Source organism: Tachyglossus aculeatus, chromosome 22, assembly GCF_015852505.1.
Source record: "Tachyglossus aculeatus isolate mTacAcu1 chromosome 22, mTacAcu1.pri, whole genome shotgun sequence".
NCBI lineage: Eukaryota > Metazoa > Chordata > Mammalia > Monotremata > Tachyglossidae > Tachyglossus > Tachyglossus aculeatus.
Genome location: NC_052087.1, coordinates 7,948,855 through 7,970,288, shown reverse-complemented (window position 1 = coordinate 7,970,288; position 21,434 = coordinate 7,948,855). Strand labels below are relative to the sequence as shown.

The 21,434-nt window shown below is 39.4% G+C and overlaps 1 protein-coding gene across 1 annotated transcript in view; it reads left to right on the top strand.

The window, feature by feature from the left end:
• Window positions 1-21,434, top strand: part of CSTF3 (cleavage stimulation factor subunit 3) — an 80,851-nt gene that overhangs the window by 21,352 nt on the left and 38,065 nt on the right. Inside the window, exons 2-3 of the mRNA XM_038764596.1 lie at window positions 236-337; window positions 464-559. Of these exons, the coding sequence (XP_038620524.1) occupies window positions 236-337; window positions 464-559 (198 nt within the window). The remainder of the gene's footprint in view (window positions 1-235; window positions 338-463; window positions 560-21,434) is intronic.

Genomic DNA, 21,434 nt, shown 5'->3' with positions numbered 1-21,434 from the left:
TGCTCAGAGAAGGCGGTCAATACATGGTATTGATTGATATTTAATACAGTTATTCACTAGGTAAATGCCAGGTTTCTTCCCCTTTTTGAAAATACATTGGGATGATCTTGATTTGTCACTGAGGGGAAACGTGCATATGAGCATTTTGTGTTAACACTTTTGCTATGCCAAACACTAGTGACTGTTTCTGGGGAACTGGCGTGCTACATGGAAATTTATCTCTTATTTTTTCCAGGCTGCAGAATATGTCCCAGAGAAAGTCAAGAAAGCTGAAAAGAAATTAGAAGAGAATCCATATGACCTTGACGCTTGGAGCATTCTCATTCGAGAGGCACAGGTTTAGTGACATAGGATTACATTTCCTTCTCTATGGGTCCAATCACACTATTTGGTACTGGAGAAAATAATCACTATTTACAAAATCATAATATTGTAAATGCTGTTTATTGGTTTTCACTTTTAGAATCAACCTATAGACAAAGCACGGAAGACCTATGAACGCCTTGTTGCCCAGTTCCCCAGTTCTGGCAGATTCTGGAAACTGTACATTGAAGCAGAGGTTAATATTTTATTTTTATCTTTTCTTATATAGCATTTGCTAGGAATTAACATTTCCATTACAGTGGTGGAAGATAAGTTCAGTTAGGTATGGCCACAGCCAGGACAAGGAGAATTTAAGTGTCTCTTTCCTTATTCTGTAAAATAGGTGTGAAGGAGTAATTAAAAATGAATTCTAAAATTTGGGTCTTCTTACAAGATGATGATTGTTGCATTATGGAACTGCAACAACATTAAAACAGTTTCAATGGTATTGGAGTGCTTTAGCCTTTTATTTACTTGTCATGTGTCAATTTATTGCCTCCTGTGTCATTTATTTAGAACTCATTTTTCTTTTTGTTCATACGTACAAACTAATGTGAATGGGCTGCTCTGAAAATAATGAAATGTGACCTTAGTTACAATAAGGTATTTTGTCTGTCTCCAATGTTGTTAAATACTCTAGGTGGAGAGGGACGATTTCAAATGTAAATGTTGTTGAAGTGCATGTTTGAAGTACAGCTGTTTAGTTAATACATCATCACAGACTCTAAGTGTGTTCATACTTCCAAGGAGTTTTTGTGACTTTATGCAGGTTAAAAATTATTCCATTCTTCTAAAGACAAAGCCTACTAGATCTTTAAAGAAATTCTCCTACCTACACCATGATTGTGAAAATGTAAAAACATTTTAATATAACTAATAGGAATGTAAGTTTTGCCTTTTCAGATGACTGTTTTAAAATATTAACTAAGGCTAATGTAATACTAAATTTCTCAGTTACATTCATTATTGTAATTACCTAGAATTCTACCATTTAAAATATTTGATTTCCACTTTTATAACTAGGGATTGACAGGATTTTGTATCAGCGAGGTGAGAGATCCACATGTTATTGGAATGTAATACATCTCTTTCAGGAAATTTAAAAACAGAATTAATTTCAGTAGGTCGTTTCAAGGCCTGAAATTCTCCCAAGTCTTAAGTTATTTCTGCTTTGGCTGAACTTTAAAGTACAAATTATAGAACATAATTAAATATGAATTTTTATTTGTACTATATTTTGAATTATTTCATCTTGCAAAAAGGAAGACATTTAGTGAAGTGCTGTGTATGCGTGCGCGTGTGTGTTTGTGTGTGTGTGTAGTATGTGATGCATTTTGCGGCGTTTAGTTGCGATTTTTCCTCTTTGCTACACATAGTCTGAACAAAACCTCGAGGAGTTCCTCATTCAGGCTGTGGGATCATTTCTTCCCTCTTAAATTAAGCCATCCAAGTAGACGCCTACAAAAGCAACAGGTGAGTGAATACCCGAGTGGAACTTATGCAGACATATATGCTCCTTGGTGCCACTCTAACACAAGATACCTGGATCACCAGAACTTGAACTGCATTGGAGTGCTGGTATTGCAAAGAAGCCAGCTCACCTAAGGGGCTATCTAATTGTAATGTATATAATGTTTTGTGGAATGGAAAATGTTTATCCATAGTAAAAAAAAAAAAAATAACTACCCCAACAATCTCAAGATAACCAAACTATTGTTTCATACATTAGACAGAAACTGGCAGTTGAATAAGATAATATTCTTTAGGAAAGATACCATGACTCTGCTCCTTTCATAGTAGGCATAGAGCAAATCAGTTTCCACAGACCACAGTCTAAATGGATGTAGGTTAGGCATTCTGCTTCTGTAATAGATGCAGATGTTTGTGCGTTAATTAAATTAGTCATTAAAATGTGGTACCTAGCCCAATATAAATTGGGTTTGAAAATTCGTGGCATGCTTTTAGTGTTCTGGGGTTCACATAGGAACAAGGAAAGTTCACCTTTTTAAATAAATTCTTGCTTCTCTTGTGTTAGTATCCCTGATGGCTTGAAAAGTTTAGCTTTGTGTTCATTATTTGGAAGTTTTATTAGGTTTAGTTTTACCTTACTACATTTGCCAGACACAGACAGACACAAAATAACTTTGGGGGCAATTATTGTTTGTATGTATGCCACTTCAGTGACTCTCTTCTCCTCCTACTTCCCTGTTTATCCGAGTTAGTTCGGTATTTGATTTGCTTTTATGACATTTTGGCAAAAATTGTTTCTAGACTAAATTAGGGAAGTAAGTTGTTTAAAGTTTTTCTGTTATCATCTGAAAGATGTGGTATTACAAGTAATGCCTCCCCATGGCAATATTTCATTGGGTTGGAAATTGATATATTCATTTTCTAACTCCAGGAATAAAAGTCTCGAGCTGTATGCTGTATTTTTCTGCGTTCTAAATTTCAGTTTATTCACTCTCCAATATGAGATGTCACTTCTATATTTACTTTTGTGAAGGGTATACTTAATTTGGCATACAGCATTTGTGGATAAAACACAATCTCCGTAAGCAGAGGGTTACTTTTTAAATCCTGTATTGAAAAGTGTTTATTCTAGGGAGAATGCTTAAATAATAAAAACAAAGTTGAGTATGTCACAGAATGATGCAGTACAAACATCTTTATTATAGCGTCTCATTACGTGGACAGTTCTTGCCAAGAGTGATAGTTTGTTCAAAGCATTCTGAGTTAGTATCTTATTGTGGTCAAACAGTGTAACAATATTTGCATAAGTTACACTGAGCACAAGTGAACAAGAAGGTATTGATTTTTAAATTACAGTAGAGATAGAATGAGCTTGATTACTCCTTAAGCACCTAATTCTTTTACCTGGATTGGTTGACTTTTGGATGTATAAATGAACTTCAAAAGGCTGTTTTTACTGCTTTGTATTATAAAATGTTTTTCGTAGTAAAACACTGCCTTTTGTTTTGAGTATAATGAATTGAATAGAATGAGATGAAAAACCAGCCCCACTTAAAGAATGAGTAGAGGAAGAGAAATACTAGGTATGTTTTCATATAGAGAGAAAGTTAGCGGAAGAGTCATACCAATATTATCAATGTGATTTTGGCCCCTTCTCCAGGTACTTTTCATCTTGGACTGTGTATTGATTAAAATATGTCTTATTTAATTAGCATACATTAGTTCCTTCAAGAAAAACGCATTACATTACAAAATGTTCTCGGTGCGTTCTAAGATGATACTTGACCAGCTCTTTTTTCTCATCCTTATACACCGGTTAAGGTCAGCATATAGATTTTAGTTGTGCCCATGATCTAGAAGATCACTGGAAGTGACTTTAGAGTCAGAAAAAATATTTTGTTGTTGCTTAATTTTTAAACCCTACCCATTTAACAGCATTTTGAGATTATTTTAAAATGTTATGTACGTTGTAATTTTACTGGAATCAATAATTGGATGAGATTTTTATAGCCGTGTACGTACACTTTTGAAATGAAGTTTCCAGACCTTAAGAGAAAAAAATAGGAGTATTTTACTTTTTGATGTCAATACATTCTTTGTTTATGCATTTTGAACAAAAGTATTTTCTTCCTTGTTCAATTTCCAACATTTTAAATGGAACCTTTGGAAGATTTAAAAAATTTGTTTAAATCCACTGCTTCTATGTCCAATGGAGAAGAAAAGTTTTGAGTCTGGTTTCTTTGCTTTTAAGGTTGAGGTACCTAAAACCAGAAAAGTAGAAAGTATGCATATGCACATTTATGCACTTTTGTGCTATTCATATTAAGCTGTGTTACTCATATTCTGTAGTCCAAGTTTGCATGTAGAAGTGTATTTTGCTCTCACTAGTTTTCTGACTTGAGCCACTTTAGAGGATGCTCACAGTACAGCACTCAATAAATATCATTGACTGATTCAAGTCCTTATTTGTCTACCCAAAGACATTTTGTGATAGCTGGAAGAGGAATGAAGAGGGTAATACAAATGCTTCTGACTTTAATATGAATGTATCTTATTGTCTATGAAACATGTAATTGCTTAATAAAAGTATGTAGACAATTACAACTCATTGCTTCTTATTTAAATGCTGGATTTGAAAACATTTATCAATTTTGAAAATAAGCCTTCTGCTTGGAAAAATGGAAGTGACCTTTCAAGATGAAGCTGGAGTGACCTAATTTGAAATAAACTTCTCCACTGCTATTCCTCTTCAAACACAATTTAAGTTAGTAGTCAGATTGTGTTAAGTTTGTAGTCAGAAAATAACTATTACACTATGAATTGTGTAAGAAGAACCTTTCTAGTGCTCTTAAGTGTAGATGAAATAGTTTATGCTTGCCACACTGTAACTTTCCTGTACTTATTGGAAGTCATGGCAATTTGTTGTATTCTTAGTCGAGTGCTTTTTTTAAGTATACTTTATTCAGCCTATGAACATGCTCCTTTCCTGTTTGTAATAAATGTTAGTCCATGTCTGTGACTACTGAAAATCTTTTCTTAGAAATGAAGTCCATTTAACTTATATAGTTCTTTAAAATTTCAGTATTTTAGTCTCATACTTCATTTTTAAAGTATTGGTAATATCTGCTGAGAGAAATTACTGTTTCCTACTTTAGAGGCGTCTTTCCAGGAGCTCTATTCATGTGCTCTAAAAGTGTTCCTGGTCTCATCCCTTCATTTGTAACACGGTGTTTTACTTCATCCACAAACATGGGCTATACATTCTCTTTCTTGGGATTCTCTTGAGGTTGCGACGCAGACTTCTAAAAGCCAAGGACAAAGCTCTTTATACAAGATGTTTTTGAAGCAACCCAAAAGTAGAGTTCTTTTCCATCAATAAAACTTTGCTTCCTAGTTTCTTCATATTATTTGGTGGGAGCCCCGAAGTGCATTTTCTAGCATGCTGTATTTCAAAATGAAAGGTTTTGCCATTCAGTATGGTGATAATATTGTACCACTCTGTACAGCAGACAGTTGCCATTGTATATTTCAAGACCATTTTCTCAGTGAAAGCAGACATCATCCCCACCATAAAAGGCATTAACAGAACATTAAATTAAGATTTTTTTTCAAAATTCAAATGGTTATTCTCCCTTTTTTGTAGAAAAAAATACTGATTCTGTTCAATGGACCTTTTTGTTTGCATATTTAATAAGAATGAGAATTGCTGTTAGAAGGTCTAACAAGCTATGGCCTTGAGGAACTTGAAATGTGATGCCGCAGATGGGAGTAGTTTGACTTGATGAATGTGTAATGTGACTACAGATCCCACATTGACATTTGATCCTCACCTTTTAGAGGTGTCTTCTTTAAATAAGGACTATATATTGGTGTATATATATATATATGATGTGTAATTATGCCAATAAGAGCTCCTGATGAGTTTATAAAATCCTGAGTATTTCACTGAAATGATTTTTTTAAGAAATTAGAAAGAATTCAAGTCATTAAATGTGACTTATAATTTACAGTTCACAACCCATTATCGTAGGTGTCAGAAAGGAATAATCTACCATTGCTTCAGAGTTAGTTCATTCATATCGTGATTGCCTCAAGAGTAGAACTCGACTAGAATTCAGGTTTATGTAATTCCCAGCCCTGTTCACAGACAGCTCCCTAGTATTTAAGAGATCCAGTAATGGTTTTTCTTGAGACGTCTTTATCTACTGCTGCTTCCAGAAAGTTTTTAGCTGTCAGGTTCCTCGTTCAAACCTATTTTTCACTTTTAACTGCCCTGAGAAGACCTAATTTGTTGTGTTTCCAAATTGAGTGAATAAATTCAAACTAGCTTGACTTGCGCTTTTAACATACACTTATAGGGTAGCTGTGTGGTTTCTGAATGAACTCAGATTGATAACCTGAGTGCCGTAATTATTGCCATATAGTATTAATGGTATAATACAATTTTGAGGATTTATTTTATAGCAGTACTGGAAATACCACAAATTACTCAGTTTATGGAGCACGCTGCACCAACATTGGATTGGCCAGGTTTTCAAAGTCAAATTGGGTAGGTAGGTTGGTGAAGCAATTTTTCCAGATGATACAAGCAAAGAGGATTTTGCTGAGTATTGGCACAAAGATATTTCTTTGCAATCATTTGCCTTATGCAGTCTTTCACCCTGTGGTAGGAAACCTGTACCTATATGTTATCCCTAAAGTTGCTTTCCCCCTTACTCCGTTCCTTTTCCTGTGGGGATCTGCCTCTTGTGCAGTGGTTTTGAGGGATTTATGTTGTAGAGACTCGGATACTTTGCACATAGCAACAGCAGCAGGTAGTTGCACAGCCCAGTACAAATTACTAGACTACTTTAGAATGTTTGAATATTAGCATTGTTTAGCGTGAGCATATCTCGATGGTTAATCTCTGGATCTGAGTGGGGCTGGAGGAGGGGAAATTAGCCAAGTGCAGCTCTGTGGAAATTACCAGCCTCCAATCTGACTAGACCACTAGGTCTCGTGGTGTCTTCAATCCATAAAAACTTGAGAGGGAAGTTTGATGTATCGTATATTTGTGGGTGCTTATAGAAAAATGTTTCTATTCATTAACTCATAGATTGCCAGTGAAAATTACAAGATCCATTGAAATCAGAGCCTTGAGCAGCATGCAGAATAACACCCTTTGATTTTGGAGAATCTTAGAAGTGCAGAGAATTCATGTAGGAAATAATTTAAAAGTGAAATTCAGTTATTTTTAGCACGCAAATGTTGATTTCCCATCTGTTTCTCACCAGTTGTATAGTACTTTAATTATTCATGTAACATAAACTTGAATCATTTGCAGTTTGTCAAAGTGCCATCATGAGGCTGTAACCTGTTTAACTCCTGCAGGTAGAATAAGATGGGGTTTTTTTCCTAATTTAATTTTCTTTTTGTTTGAAATGATTAAGTGAAATGAAGGGCATGTGACCTATGCATGCAGAAGGTTTTGTTAAAACAAAAATCTCCCACTTCCATCCATCACTGAAAATGGTTGAGGGATGACAGAATAGTTTTCCCAAGAATATATAATTGTTTTGGGTTATCATGGAAGAAATCTGTGGAACACAAACAGCATTGACTCATTGTTGTGCTTAACAGATAATGAATATGGTAAAAGTTCCAAGACAAGAGAGAGACTATATAGGCACACTCTACATCTAAATGAAAAATATCATGGGTGCTTTTATCAGGTTTCTCTCTACTTTCCTTGTTGTTAATTTTCCTGTAAGAGATGGCAGTTTGGTGAAGTGTTTAGGAAACTTAAATTTATGAACATTTTCTTTGAAATGGATTTCAACATTGGGTATTCAATTGAGAAACAAGCAGAATATTTTAAGTAAATATTTTATCTATGGGCTTTCGAGTCTATAAAGTCATCTATGTTCTGTATCATTGTGGCTGTTTGGTCAATGACAAGTTGCAAGCCCTTTTGCTTAGAGAGCATGCCCCTCTAACTGTTCTGTTGATTAGAAATCCATCCCTAGTAAGTGGTTTTATTTCTGGAGAAGCTGTCCTGTTCTGATAGTTCTCTGTCTGAGCCTGAGATTTGAATCGTATCATGAAGTCCAGCCTAAACGCAGGGTGAAGACTCAGCTAAGTAGTTCAGCCTTTGCACATATTTGTCTCCTGCCTTGACTGCATTAAGGCATTTTGCCTACTGATCAGTCACATGGCAGTTCTCTAGCGAATTGGTGCCAAATTGACCTGACCTAAGATTATTTGGTAATTGGAGTAAAGAATTCTCTTTAGTGAAACATAAAGTTTTCTAATGACAAAAGTGTGAAATCCTTTTAAAAACACTTGTATAGTGCCCTATCAGTGCCCTGCAAGAAAGGGAGTTAATGGATAATTGGAAAACACATTCTGTAAAGCACATATACAGTAAACTTGTAGAGCGCTTGAATCAGTTGGTAGCAGTTTGGATGGAGAGGAAAGGGCAGGTTTCAGTGATATTTTGAAGGAAGAATTGACAGGGTTTGATGACAGTTTGAATATGAGGATTGAATAGAGATGAGTTGGGGATAACGCCAAGGTTAGGGACTTGTGATGGGAATGTCCTGGGGAGGACAGGGTTTGAGTGGGAAGATGAGTTCTGTTAATCTCCATTATGCAGATGATGAAATGGGGGCCCAGAGCAATTAGTGACCTCCCTAAAGTCACATTGCATATCAGTGGCAAAATTGGGGACTTCAGTGATCCCATTAGATCAGGGTCCCCAAAAAGATTTGTTTTAAATTACTATGTCTAATAACACTCTTCAATTTTCTTAATCTGTAAACTCAATGTTTTAAAAGTATGTAGACTACATATAACCTTTACTGAGTTCAGACTTGCCCTGTGTATGTATTTTTTTTACTTTTTGTGGTGTTGGCCCTCACTCAAAATTGTCCTGTGAGATTGAGAAGATAAAGGTCAATGGGATGTCCTTTTCATTTTTCAGGGTTACTAATGGAACTTGGGAACCTATCATATAGATTTCCCGAGCATCTGCCAGTGGCTCAAGAAGCATCAGTTAAGCTGCTTTAGGGAAGCCATACGAATTTTTGAAGTGCTTGGGGTTCCATCAGTGGTTTCAGAAATCCAAAGAGGAGGCTTCTGGAAGCTTAGTGGAGTGTGGACGTATGGATGGAAAAGGGATTTGCAAATAAAATTCACTGCCCAGGCTGCATAGCAGCACAGAGAAGCAGCCTGGCTCAGTGGAAAGAGCACTGGTTTGGGAGTCAGAGGTCATGAGTTCTAATCCTGGCTCCACCACTTGTCAGCTGTGTGACTTTGGGCAGGTCACTTAATGTCTCTGTGCCTCAATTACCTCATCTGTAAAATGGGGATTAAGACTGTGAGCCCTACGTGGGACAACCTGATTACCTTGTTTCTACCCTAGTGCTTAGAACAGTGCTGACACATAGTAAGTGCATAACAAATGCCATCATTATTATTATTCAAGCACTTAGTACAATGCTCTGCACACAGTAAGCGCTCAATAAATACAGTTGAATGAATGAATACAGAAATGCTGCAAGGCACATGGCTGAAATTGGTTTTCTAGAATAGCCGGATAGTATTTGATAAATAGCTGTATCTCATGTCATTATAATTTTTGACAAACAACCTTGATAGAAGTATAAAATGGATCTCCCTAGAAAAGCTTTTATTTCATCCTAGCCTATTTATTTGGTAATGATCAAATTAATAAAGGATATATTCTATATTACTGTACAGGCTCCTTATAACTCATTTGTGGCATGTGGGCCATCCTTAAAGTTGCAAACACCTTTATCATAAATAATTGTTGGAGGATTGTCTTCCACGATATTGAAAAAATGTCTTAATTGTAATATTCTTGTGTTGAATTGTTAGAGGGAGATAAATAGGAGATAGGGCATTGCCTGAATAGAGTTTCTCAAGATCCGGTGTACCTTAGTCTAAAATGACCAGAATCTTTGCTTTTCTGAGTCCTAAATCTTTTTGGAAGGAAAATGGAAAAATCATAGCCATCTACATTGCACCGAGAACAGCTATTTGTTATATCAGAAAGCCCTATCCTGGCTCCACAAGTTTTGTGGCCAGTCCATATCTGTCTGTATCTGTAGGGGAAGTGGGAAGCCAAGGATAAAAGCGTGTTAAGAGTCTAGCTGTCCATCTCTCCCTTCAACTGTCCTGCCTCATTCCTGTAATCTATCGTGGCCCTGCTCTCTAAAACAGCCTTTTCTATCTCTTCTTATTTTCTCAGTCTTCTTCCATTTCCCCCATTTCACTGCACTCATAAACCTGTTATTATTTAGTTGGGAGAATAAATGGTTAGGGACAAGCTTGACAGTCTTAGTTGTACCTCCCTATGAAGAATGGTATTGGCACCATCATTTGAGCTGAAAGGTCCTGTATAATCAGTTCATAGTATAGTTTAATATCAGGGATAAATGAAGTATTTATATTCATTATGTAGAATGGTTCTTTTTTAAGTAGAGCTAAGGATTTGTTTACACCAGCGCGCACACACACACACACACGTGCGTGTGTATGTGTGCGTGTGTGTGTAATGGCATTTATTAAGCACTTACTATGTGCAAAGCACTGTTCTAAGCACTGGGGAAGTTGCAAGGTGATCAGGTTGTCCAACGGGGGGCTCACAGTCTTAATCCCCATTTGAGGCACAGAGACGTTTTGCCCAAAGTTACAAGCTGACAATTGGTGGGTTCGGGATTTGAACCCACGACCTCTGACTCCAAAGCCTGTGCTCTTTCCAATGAGCCACGCTGCTTCTCTGTGGTTTGTGTGTGTGTGTACTGGTGTAAACAAATATATATATACACATATGTATGTGTGTGTGTATATATATATATATATATATATATATATATATATATATATAGTGTGTGTGTATCTTTGGAGCATACTGTTAATAATAAAGGAAACCTTAAAACTAGCTCAAATGTCTTTGGCAATGGGATGAATGAAGGCATGGAAGCTATAGGTGACCCAAAAACATGATTCAAGTAATTACCTTCCACCTTCACCCCCAAGCCCATTAAGTAGTAAAATCAAAAGATACAAGATCCTGTCAATAGATTTCCATTCTGGATGAAGGGATTTGGGAAAGAGATCCATAACAAGAAGCCTGGTTATTGAGTGGGCTTAATTAGGAAGCTGTCAATATATGATGTCTTGGAAATATTTTTTTTAAGGAAACAATAAGCATCTAATCCATTACATTGTTAAGATCTTCAGACCAGGGTTTTGGGATGTTTTTGTTTCCGAGAATCTAGTAGAACTCCTAAGACTGAACTCCTTATCTTCCCTCCCAAACCCTGCCCTCTCCCTGACTTTCCCATCACTGTAGACGGCACTACCATCCTTCCCGTCTCACAAGCCCGAATCCTTGGTGTCATCCTGGACTCCGCTCTCTCGTTCACCCCTCAAATCCAATCCTTCACCAAAACCTGCCAGTCTCACCTCCGCAACATCGCCAAGATCCGCCCTTTCCTCTCCATCCAGACCACTACCTTGCTGGTTCAATGTCTCATCCTATCCCGACTGGATTACTGCATCAGCCTTCTCTCTGATCTCCCATCCTCCTGTCTCTCCCCACTTCAGTCTATACGTCACGCTGCTGCCCGGATCATCTTTGTGCAGAAATGCTCTGAGCATGTTACTTCCCTCCTCAAAAATCTCCAGTGGCTGCCAGTCAACCTACGCATCAAGCAAAAACTCCTCACTCTCAGCTTCAAGGCTGTCCACCACCTCGCCCCCTCCTACCTCACCTCCCTTCTCTCCTACAGCCCAGCCTGTAACCTCTGCTCCTCTGCTGCTAACCTCCTCACTGTACCTCGTTTTCGCCTGTCCCGCCGTTGACCCCCGGCCCACGTCCTCCCCCTGGCCTGGAATGCTCTCCCTCCGCACATCCGCCAAGCTAGCCCTCTTCCTCCCTTCAAAGCCCTACTGAGAGCTCACCTCCTCCAGGAGGCCTTCCCAGACTGAGCCTCCTCTTTCCTCTCCCCCTCCCCATCCCCCCGCCCTACCTCTTTCCCCTCCCTACAGCACCTGTATATATGTTTGTACAGATTTATTACTCTATTTTACTTGTACATATTTACTGTGCTATTTATTTTGTTAGTGATGTGCATCTAGCTTTATTTCTATTTATTCTGATGACACCTGTCCACGTGTTTTGTTTTGTTGTCTGTCTCCCCCTTCTAGACTGTGAGCCCATTGTTGGGTAGGGACTGTATATGTTGCCAACTTGTACTTCCCAAGCGCTTAGTACAGTGCTGTGCACACAGTAAGAACTCAATAAATACAATTGAATGAATGAATGAATAGTACAGGAGCACATAGGTGCTCGGTAAAGTGCTGTGATCTAATCACATCCAATCAGATATTTATTATATAGAAGTGTAAATTGATCTTCTAATTAATTCAAACCACAATTCACTGTATAACTGTTTCTCCAGCATTTTACTCCATTTGGGACTTGAAAGTTTAGCTTTTGAGGGCAGAAATCATGTCTACTAGCTCTTTTGTACTCTCCCAGGTACTCAGTATTGGGCACTATAGAGCTCACTAAATGGTGATTAAAGGGACTTCAGCTTTGGATCGGTAGGTGAGAAAAGCAGACTGTTTAAACTCTCAGGCCAGCTATGCCTGGACTGTTTAGGCAGAGAGTGGGAGTGCACCATGGCCAGTTAAACAGCACACTTAACCCAACCTTCCTTACTCTTCTGCTGAGTCTGCTTATAACTCAGGTGAACCTCCTCAGAAAGGGTTCAAACTTGGGTGAATGGAGTAGGGAGGGAAGGAGGCAGGCTGGGGTTCAGATGGGCCTGCCTGGCCCTCAGATGTGTCCTTGGAAAAAAGAGCCAGAAGCAGGTACATGCCCTACTCTCTGATCACATGAACTTGCCCAGATATTGATGGAGAGGTGGGAGAGAAGTGATGGTGGTAGTGTGACTTTGAGAGAAGTCAATTGTTGCACCAATCATTTGGTCCAGGCAACGATGTTTTTAAAACTGTTGGATGGTTGTTTAGAAAACCAAATAATTCAGAAAACAAAATAGTAAATATAGGCTCAAGTAGAATAACATAGCCTTATCCAAGGGACCAATATAGAAATATTCAACCTACTTAGACCTGAGAAGTATTTGTAATTGAAGAAGTGATGTTTCTTTTCTCTCTTGATTAGGTATTTTCTTTCATTTTTATCTGGAACTCATCTTTCCATTGAGCTATCCAAATCTCAGAAGTTCTTTTCCAAGTTTTTTGTTTATCTGTTAAGAGCTTACTATGTGCCAGGCACTCTGATAAGCGCTGGGGGAGGTACAAGATAATCAAGTTGGACACAATCCCCGTCTCACATGGCGTTCACAGTTTTACAGATGAGGTAACAGGTGCAGAGAATTTAACTGAATTGACCAGGTTCTTTCTGAAGAAAGTATGAGGAAAATAACCCTCCAGGTAAAATTACCACCACCACCCCATAATTTAGAACAGGTTATCTTTATAATGAAGATTAGGAAGAAAGTTTGTTCAAAAGCATAAATCTTTCTTTGCCCCAAAATTTTTTGCCCCAAATCTAGGAGTTTTCTCTGCTGTTCCCTTTCCATCCCACTGTGAAAGACTTATCAGACTTCAGGCACTTGGGTGTAATTTCAGCTGACAAAAAGACATTCTTCTCTACATGGATTGGGTAAGTCTGTCTTAATTTTAAGGTACATAGGAATCATACCATAAAAATATCTTTTCCCTGAGAAATTGGATATTTCTATTAAGTATAAGAATAAGCTCTCATTAGTAATTCAGGAGTTAGGGGTTTGCCCTTATTTAAGTACACCCTTTTCTTAATTAACAAGGCCACCAAGCAAAAATATCATCAATACCTGAACTTTATGATCCAATCAGTTCCTGAAACCTGCATCTTAAGTTAAAATGTAAATAGGAGCAGGCTTTCTTGTAGGAACAGTGATATCAGTGAGAGAACCAAGGTCAGACAGCCTACCTCTACCAGAATTATCCAGAATTGTGTTAGCCAGTCAATTACAAATGAATAACATGGCTCCATTCATGCATTTATTAATGCATTATTAAACGTAGGCTTTACCAGAACTATCCAGAATTGTGTTAGCCAGCCAATTGTGAATGAATAATGTGGTTACATTAATGCATTTCACTCATTCAGTTGTATTTATTGAGTGCTTATTGTGTGCAGAGCACTGTACTAATGCATTTATATTTAGAGAAGTTCTGGCCAATTCTTCTTTGGAGGTAAAATGGATATGACTAGCAATCTTTTATTCAGTCTTATTTATTGAGCACTTAACTGCATGCAGAGCACTGTTCTAAATATTTGACCTTATCTCCTCTGCCAGGGTGCCCAGCTGTCCATTGTTCAGCTGGACTGTCCTGTACAGATAGGTACCTGGGCACCTTTTAGTCTGGTATTTTCAAATTCACTAACAAGCCTCTCTCCACCATGGCTACTGCGTGGATTGGGAACAGCACCCATAATCAGAGAGATGGTGGGAAGCACATTGCCTCAGGAGTACCTGAGTAAGTGCCAGGTCCCAGAGTATCTTAGCAAAGCACTTTAGATTGGGGCCAAGTTGGGCAAAATGTCTGCAGAAATGGCATTCATGTGATATCACATACTGTGTGTGTGAGATTTCATGTGCACCCATAAGTTGGCAGACAATGAATGTAAGCAAACTAGAAATAATTACCTATGGGAGTTATTTGGGTGTGTATGTTTTTACAGTATGAGTGGAGTTTCTAAAGTTTCTTACGTCTGGCAGTCAATGCTCTGAATTGCAGACTCAGGGTTGGTTTTGATAATTGAAGAGCTAGAACAGTGGAAAAGGAAGTTGTCTCGTAATGTGACATTGCTAAATTTTCCATTGTCGATTCAAAGACTTTACTCCTTCATAGAAGTCCTTCATTGAAAACTCCTGCCACATGAAACACCTGGAGTTCTGTTTCCTGTGTAATTATAGCCTTCTTAATTTCTCCCAAGGCAGACGGAAGAAAATCACTGAAGGGTAGCCAAGTAGGTGTCAATTTGCATCTTGATCAGGGTTTTTATCCAGAAAACAAGTATCCTTTCTTTAGTGTAACAATTCCATCGATGTAAATAACTGCATCATATAGTACCGGAACTAGCTTATGTTCCTTCATTCTTGCCTTACCTGGTTCTATTAGCTTCATTTTGCCACTAAAGAAAGGTTCTTTAAGATGCTTCAAGCTCTTGCAGTCAAGTCCTACCAGGCAGTAAATGAGTGTGTGCTATCTGCTGTGAAACTCAGAAATCGAACTATTATAAGAGATGAACTGTGTGTTGGCAACGCGGGGAGAATGTAATTCATGACTAGGCTCTGATTAACTGACGCTGCCCTCAACTCATATGTCCCTCAGCACATCTTAATAGTTGAATGCGAATATGCCTATTATAACTGAAAAAGGTCAATTTTGATGTTCTTCACGACTGGCTCTAGGATTGTTGTTGCATGATTAGATTTATGAGGTCCAAGGAGAAAAATGTGTGAGCATCCGAAATGCAATAGTAGCCTCCTTTACCTCCATCACAAAGCCAGGAGAAAAGGAAGCTCCACTTTATACATTTACAGTAGGTCCCTTGGCCTCTTGTAATTTGAGATGTGCTGCTAATTTGTTTGGTTTATAGTAGTTTTTTCTATATAGTCTCTGATTCGGCAGCTTCAGGCAGAAATAGAGGGAGCTCATGATTTACGGAAAAAAGAATGAAAGAGGAAATAATCTTAGATTTCTATAATGTCATGGCAATCTAGTAAAGGACTGAATGTGTTAGAAGGAAATGGCAGAAAATTGTTTTGTCACACCGTCAACAAATAGTTTGCAATGGCTAAGGCCTTGAAAAATGAGATGACATTGTAGAAGGAATTTGTATTGGTCCTCGAAACAAACATATTCCTAAAATGTAATCTTCAAATCTCCTACTAAATCCAGTTTTGATTATTCTGGACCCTAACTACATGTATGTTACATTCATACATACATTTGGGAGTTGGCTGAGTGCTGGGATAGATACAGAACCAGTTAGATTGGACCCAGCTTCTGTTCCGCATGGGCTGATAGTTTAGCATGTAGCAAGGCAAGTAATTTAGTCACATTTTACAGATGTGGAAACAGACTCAGAGAGAGTAGGTAGTGTCTGAGTGCCATACAGCAAACCACTGGTAGAACTGGGGCTAAAACTCAGTTTTTCCTGCTATTTATCAAGTTTTTTGTTACGAACACTTTTTTTCTGTGACAAAATGTAACATGCTTTTAAAAGTAAAACTAGTTCCAATCCAGTATTGTAGTGACAATAAGTGCTCAGGAGTATTTGGAGATTGTCATATTTCTAAAAAAAGTTTTTTTTTGTAGACTAGGCCGACTCCATTTTGCAGTTTAGACTCTACTAAGCTATATCACAGAGAAGCAGCCTAGCTTAATGGAAAGAGCACGGGCTTGGGAGTCAGAGGACTAATCCCAGCTCCTCCATTTATCAGCTGTGTGACTTTGGGCAAGTCACTTAACTTCTCTGTGCCGCAGTTACCTCATCTGTAAAATGGGGATTATGACTGTGAGCCCCACATGGGACAACCTGCTTACCTTGTATCTACCCCAGCACTTAAAACAATGCATAGCACATAGTAAGTGCTTAACAAATACCATTATTATTATTGTTATTATTACAGATAGCGTCTTAAAAAATAAGAAGAAGAACAGAGAAGCAGCATGGCTTAGAGGAAAGAGCATGGGCCTGGGAATCCAAAGCCCTGGGTGCTAATCCTGTCTCCACCATTTGTCTGCTTTGTGGTCTTGGGCAAATCATTTAACTTCTCTGTGCCTCATCTGCAAAATGGGGATTCAACATCTGTGCTCCTTCCTACCTAGATTGTGAGCCCCTTGTGGGACCTGATTATTATCTTGTATCTACTTCAGTGCTTAGTCTGGTGCTTGTACTTAATAAACACTTAAGAAACACCCCATTTATAATAATAAATTTATTATTATAAATTTCCATGCCTTACCAGGGATGCCAAGATTTCCTCTGAAACATTTTTTATTAATGAAATATTCATTTGGCATGCAGCAAAATTCAAAAGTCCCATTTGCCTTTTCTTGGTTGATTTGCCCAAATATTGTCTCAATGGCAGGCTCCTTTGGGCAGGGGTCATGTCTCTTCCAAGCAGGTAGTACAATGCTCTGCATTCATTCATTCATTCCATAGTATTTACTGTGTGCAAAGTACTGTACTAAGTGCTTGATAATAATTGTGGTATTTGTTAAGCACTATTTGTCAGGCACTGCACTAAGCACTGGGGTGAATACAAGCAAAATGGATTGGACAGTCCCTGTCCCAAGTGAGGCTCACAGTCAACCCCCATTTTACAGATGAGGTAATTAAGGCCCAGAGAAGTGAAGTGACTTGCCCAAGATCACACAATAGAGAAGTGGCAGAGCCTGGATTAGAACCCATGACCTTCTGACAGGCCCATGCTGTATCCAGTAGGCTATACTGCTTCTGCACTCATAAGTGTTCAATAAATACCATTGATTGATTGCTGGTTGTGAAGAGGACTCCAAATGTAAAATGAGGGTAATGGTTTCTGCCTTTTCTTACCTCAAACAAGAATCCAAGGAATCTCTTATGGAGGAGTGGAAGGAGGAAATGAGAAGCAGCTTGGCCTAATGGGTAGAGCATGGGCCTGGGATCAATAGGACCAGAGTTCTAATCCCGGCTCTTCCGCTTGTCTGCTGTGTGACCTTGGACAAGTCACTTTTTTGTACCATATTCATTTGATCGTATTTACTGAGTGTTTACTGTGTACAGAGCACCCTACTAAGTGCTTGGGAGAGTACAGTATAGCAAACAGACACATTTCTTGCCCACAGTGAGCTCACCTCATCTGTCAAATGGGGATTAAGACTGTGAGCCCCATAGACTGTGTCCAGACTAGCTTGTACCTACCCCAGCGCTTAGTACAGTCCCTGGCACATAGTAAGCACTTAACAAATACCAAACAAAAAGCCAAAAAAAAAAATGAGGTAGGCAGTCACAGGCTGCGGGGACCCAGGGTGAGCAGCAGGAACTATGACAGCCTCAACCTCTTCCTAGCCTCACTGCCAAGAAATGGGGACTCCACATGAGGAAGTAGACCCTCTCCCAGGACAGGGCAAAATGGCACCCTCAGGCCAACCGGAGCCCATCTCTGAGCTACCCACAAATGCAGCTAGCAGCTCCCCTCTTCCCCCCATGGCAGCACACAGGTTGATGAATGCATCTTCAGCAGACAGAGCTGCAGTGAGTGGATGTGTTTTTACCGCAAGTTTTACATTTTCCCACCTCTCAGCTCTTAATGGTGGGCCGGCCCACAAATCAGTCCCAAAACAAGGTAAGGCTAAAAACACCTCTTCCCTCTCATTTCGGAAAACCCCCATGGGCTGCCTTCTCACACACACAAACACACATGCACACACACACACACACACACACACACACACACACACACACTAAATACGATTGAAAGAATGACTGAATATACATTATTTGTTTAGCACTTACTATGTGCCAGGCACATAGTGCTGGGGTAGATATAAGCTAATCAGGTTGGACACAGTCCATGTACCACCTGGGGCTCACAGAGTTAATCCCCATTTTACAGATTGACGTAATAGTGGTACAGAGAAGTGATTTGCCCAAGGTCGCACAGCAGACAGGTGACAGAGCCAGGATTAGAACCCAGGTGCTTCTGATTCCCAGGCCAATGCTGTATTTACTTGGCCATGTTTCTTATGTATAATCGTTTGTGGTTTTTTATCATTAATAGGATGGCCTTACGTCTCAATTTAGCTAGGATAGTACTAAAATTTTCTAAGCAGTTCCAGTTGGTTTTTGTCCGTCATAACACACATCCCATAATTGGAATTGCCCCAGCTAAAATGGATAGCCTACCTTGGGCTGGACCCTGGTTCCCCACTCACTGAAAAGGATTTAAATTGAAGGATTTAAACACCTCTCAACCCCTACTGTTTTATTTGCAGAGATGCAGAAAGAAGAGGAAAATGTTCCACTGTGCTTGAGGGAGAATACCAATGGTTTTTAACATATATAGTCAGTGTCAGACTGTCAATCTTTTTGTTTTGTTTTGGTTTTGAGTGTTTACTTTGTGCAGAGCACTGTACTGAGTACTTGGGAGAGTACAATATGGTTGATAGGCACAATCCCCACCCTCAGGTAGCTTGCAATCTAGTGGGGCAGACAGAGGTTAAAATTAATTACAAGCAAGGGAAGCATCTAAATGTAAGGCTGTGTGCATACATGTGGTGAAAGTGGAGTGAATACCCAAGTTGTTAAGGGTGTGGGGAATCCTCTGATTTCTGAATTCTGGAATAAATTGCAAAAACTCGGAATGGGTTGACCAGGAAGTTGAAAGTCTTTATTTATAACTTTCTTCAGAGCCTCTTGATTCAAAAATATTTTTCAGTAATTGGGGTAACATAGAGAAGCAGCATGGCTTAGTGGAAAGAGCATGGGCTTGGGAGTCCGAGGACGAGGGTACTAAGCCTGATTCCTCCACTAGTCAGCTGTGTGACCTTGGGCAAGCCACTTCACTTCTCTGTGCCTCACTTACCTCATCTGTAAAAAGGGGGTTAAGACTGTGAGCCCCATGTGGGACAACGTAATTACATTGTATCTACCCCAGTGCTTAGAACAGAGCTTGGCACATAGTAAGCACTTAACAAATACTATAAAATTCCAAAGGCAGCTGCTAGGAAAGCCTAGAAGGAATAGGGAAGAGCATCAGGGAAAGATGACTCCATGCTTACAGGGAGTTTGCCCCCCACCCCGCCTCAGCAATCACCCATATTTATTTTGGACTTCCATGTAACCCAAGAGGAGGCAGGCTGGTCCCTCAAGGACAACAGAGAAGGGAAATGAGGGTTCACTTACCCTAGAGATTAGTGGATATGGCCTTGGTCTTCTTGAAGTCGAGAAAGGGTTTCTTAGAGTCTTCCAAGCAAAGGGGCAAGTTTTGCAGTTAGGAAATGTTCAGTATTGGTGCTAGCCTTGTTGTGACAGAGGTCTTCAAGGTTCCTGCTGTTCTGAACCCTGCAACCTTTTTATGCCCCTGTCTATCATTGATTCATTGTATTTATATTGAGTGCTTGCTTTGTGCAGAATATTGTACTAAGTGCTTGGGAAAGTATAGTACAACAATAAACAGTGACATTCCCTCCCCACAATGAGCTTACAGTGTAGGGGGGGGGGAGATAGACATCAATACAAATAAATGGAATTGCAGAAAAGTACATAAGTGCCCTCTGCCTGCTTACCAGTTGCCGTGATCAAGGCTCTCATTTAAATGTGCAACCTATTCAATTTTAGCCGCCCAGGGTTGTAGGCCTTTTAAATCAATGCTTTGTTGGCAGATGGGCAAGAAGGAGAAATACTGTTTCGAGGCCAAAGGCTACAACACTTTTTGAAGGTCTCTGTAATGGCGTGTACCTCCCTGGCTTCAGGAGGGCCGGTGCCAGTAGGAGTAGGAGAAATCACCCAAACCGGAAAAAGTCTGGAATCAACATGACCACAGAAGTAAAAGAAGCTCCTTCATGGACATTTTCTAAAACATTAATATAGTGATGAGCTCTTTTTGTTTTTGAAAGAATCTTAGACTAGTGGCATTTAGGAACTAATTTTCTCCACATAGAGAAGCATGGGTTTTTGTAAACAGGGAGAAACAACAGAAATATGTCACTCGTACCCTGTAACTACCTAACTGCCTAAAAGGTGCCTCTGATGAGAATCCTGGGCCCGAGTACAAACAGCATCTTTGCCCTATTTTTGGTGAGGCTGGAAGTGTTGATTTAGGTGCTCTTCCTGTTAGACAGATGCTAGTTCCTCTAAAAGGTTCCTTGTAGAAAATTTGTTGCTGGTGATTATGTAAGATACTGACTCAAGAACCAGGAATGGGGACAGAAGTATCTTTTTCTTTCTGCATTATGTAAATGGACACTGCTTGGTTTTGTCCGGATTGAACAGAAAGGAGAATTGAGCTTATTGTTTCTCTGAGGATTTTCCTGTAGCCTCAGTCCTAGGGTTTCTCCAAACTGGCTAAGGGTAAAATCATAGACTGGGCTGGGGCCTGGTCCAGTCTACTGCAGACCCTGTCCTGCTGGTGGCATTCAGGCTCTCAATTCAAGGGGTTCCAAACTCGGTTCCATGGGTGTAGTGTCATATGTGGTGGTGTTCCACAAGCTAGCAGCCTGTGGCAGCTGTCTGAATGATGATGATGGCATATATTAAGCACTTTCTACGTGCAAAGCACTGTTCTAAGCACTGGGCGGGATACAGGGTGATCAGGTTGTCCCTCGTGGGGCTCTCCGTCTTCATCCCCATTTTACAGATGAGGTCACTGAGGCCCAGAGAAGTTAAGTGACTTGCCCAAAGTCACCCAGCTGACAAGTGGCAGTGTCGGGATTAGAACCCACGACCTCTGGCTCCCAAGCCCGGGCTCTTTCCACTGAGCCATGCTGCTTCTCTGAATGGCAGTATCTAGACCACATCAGTT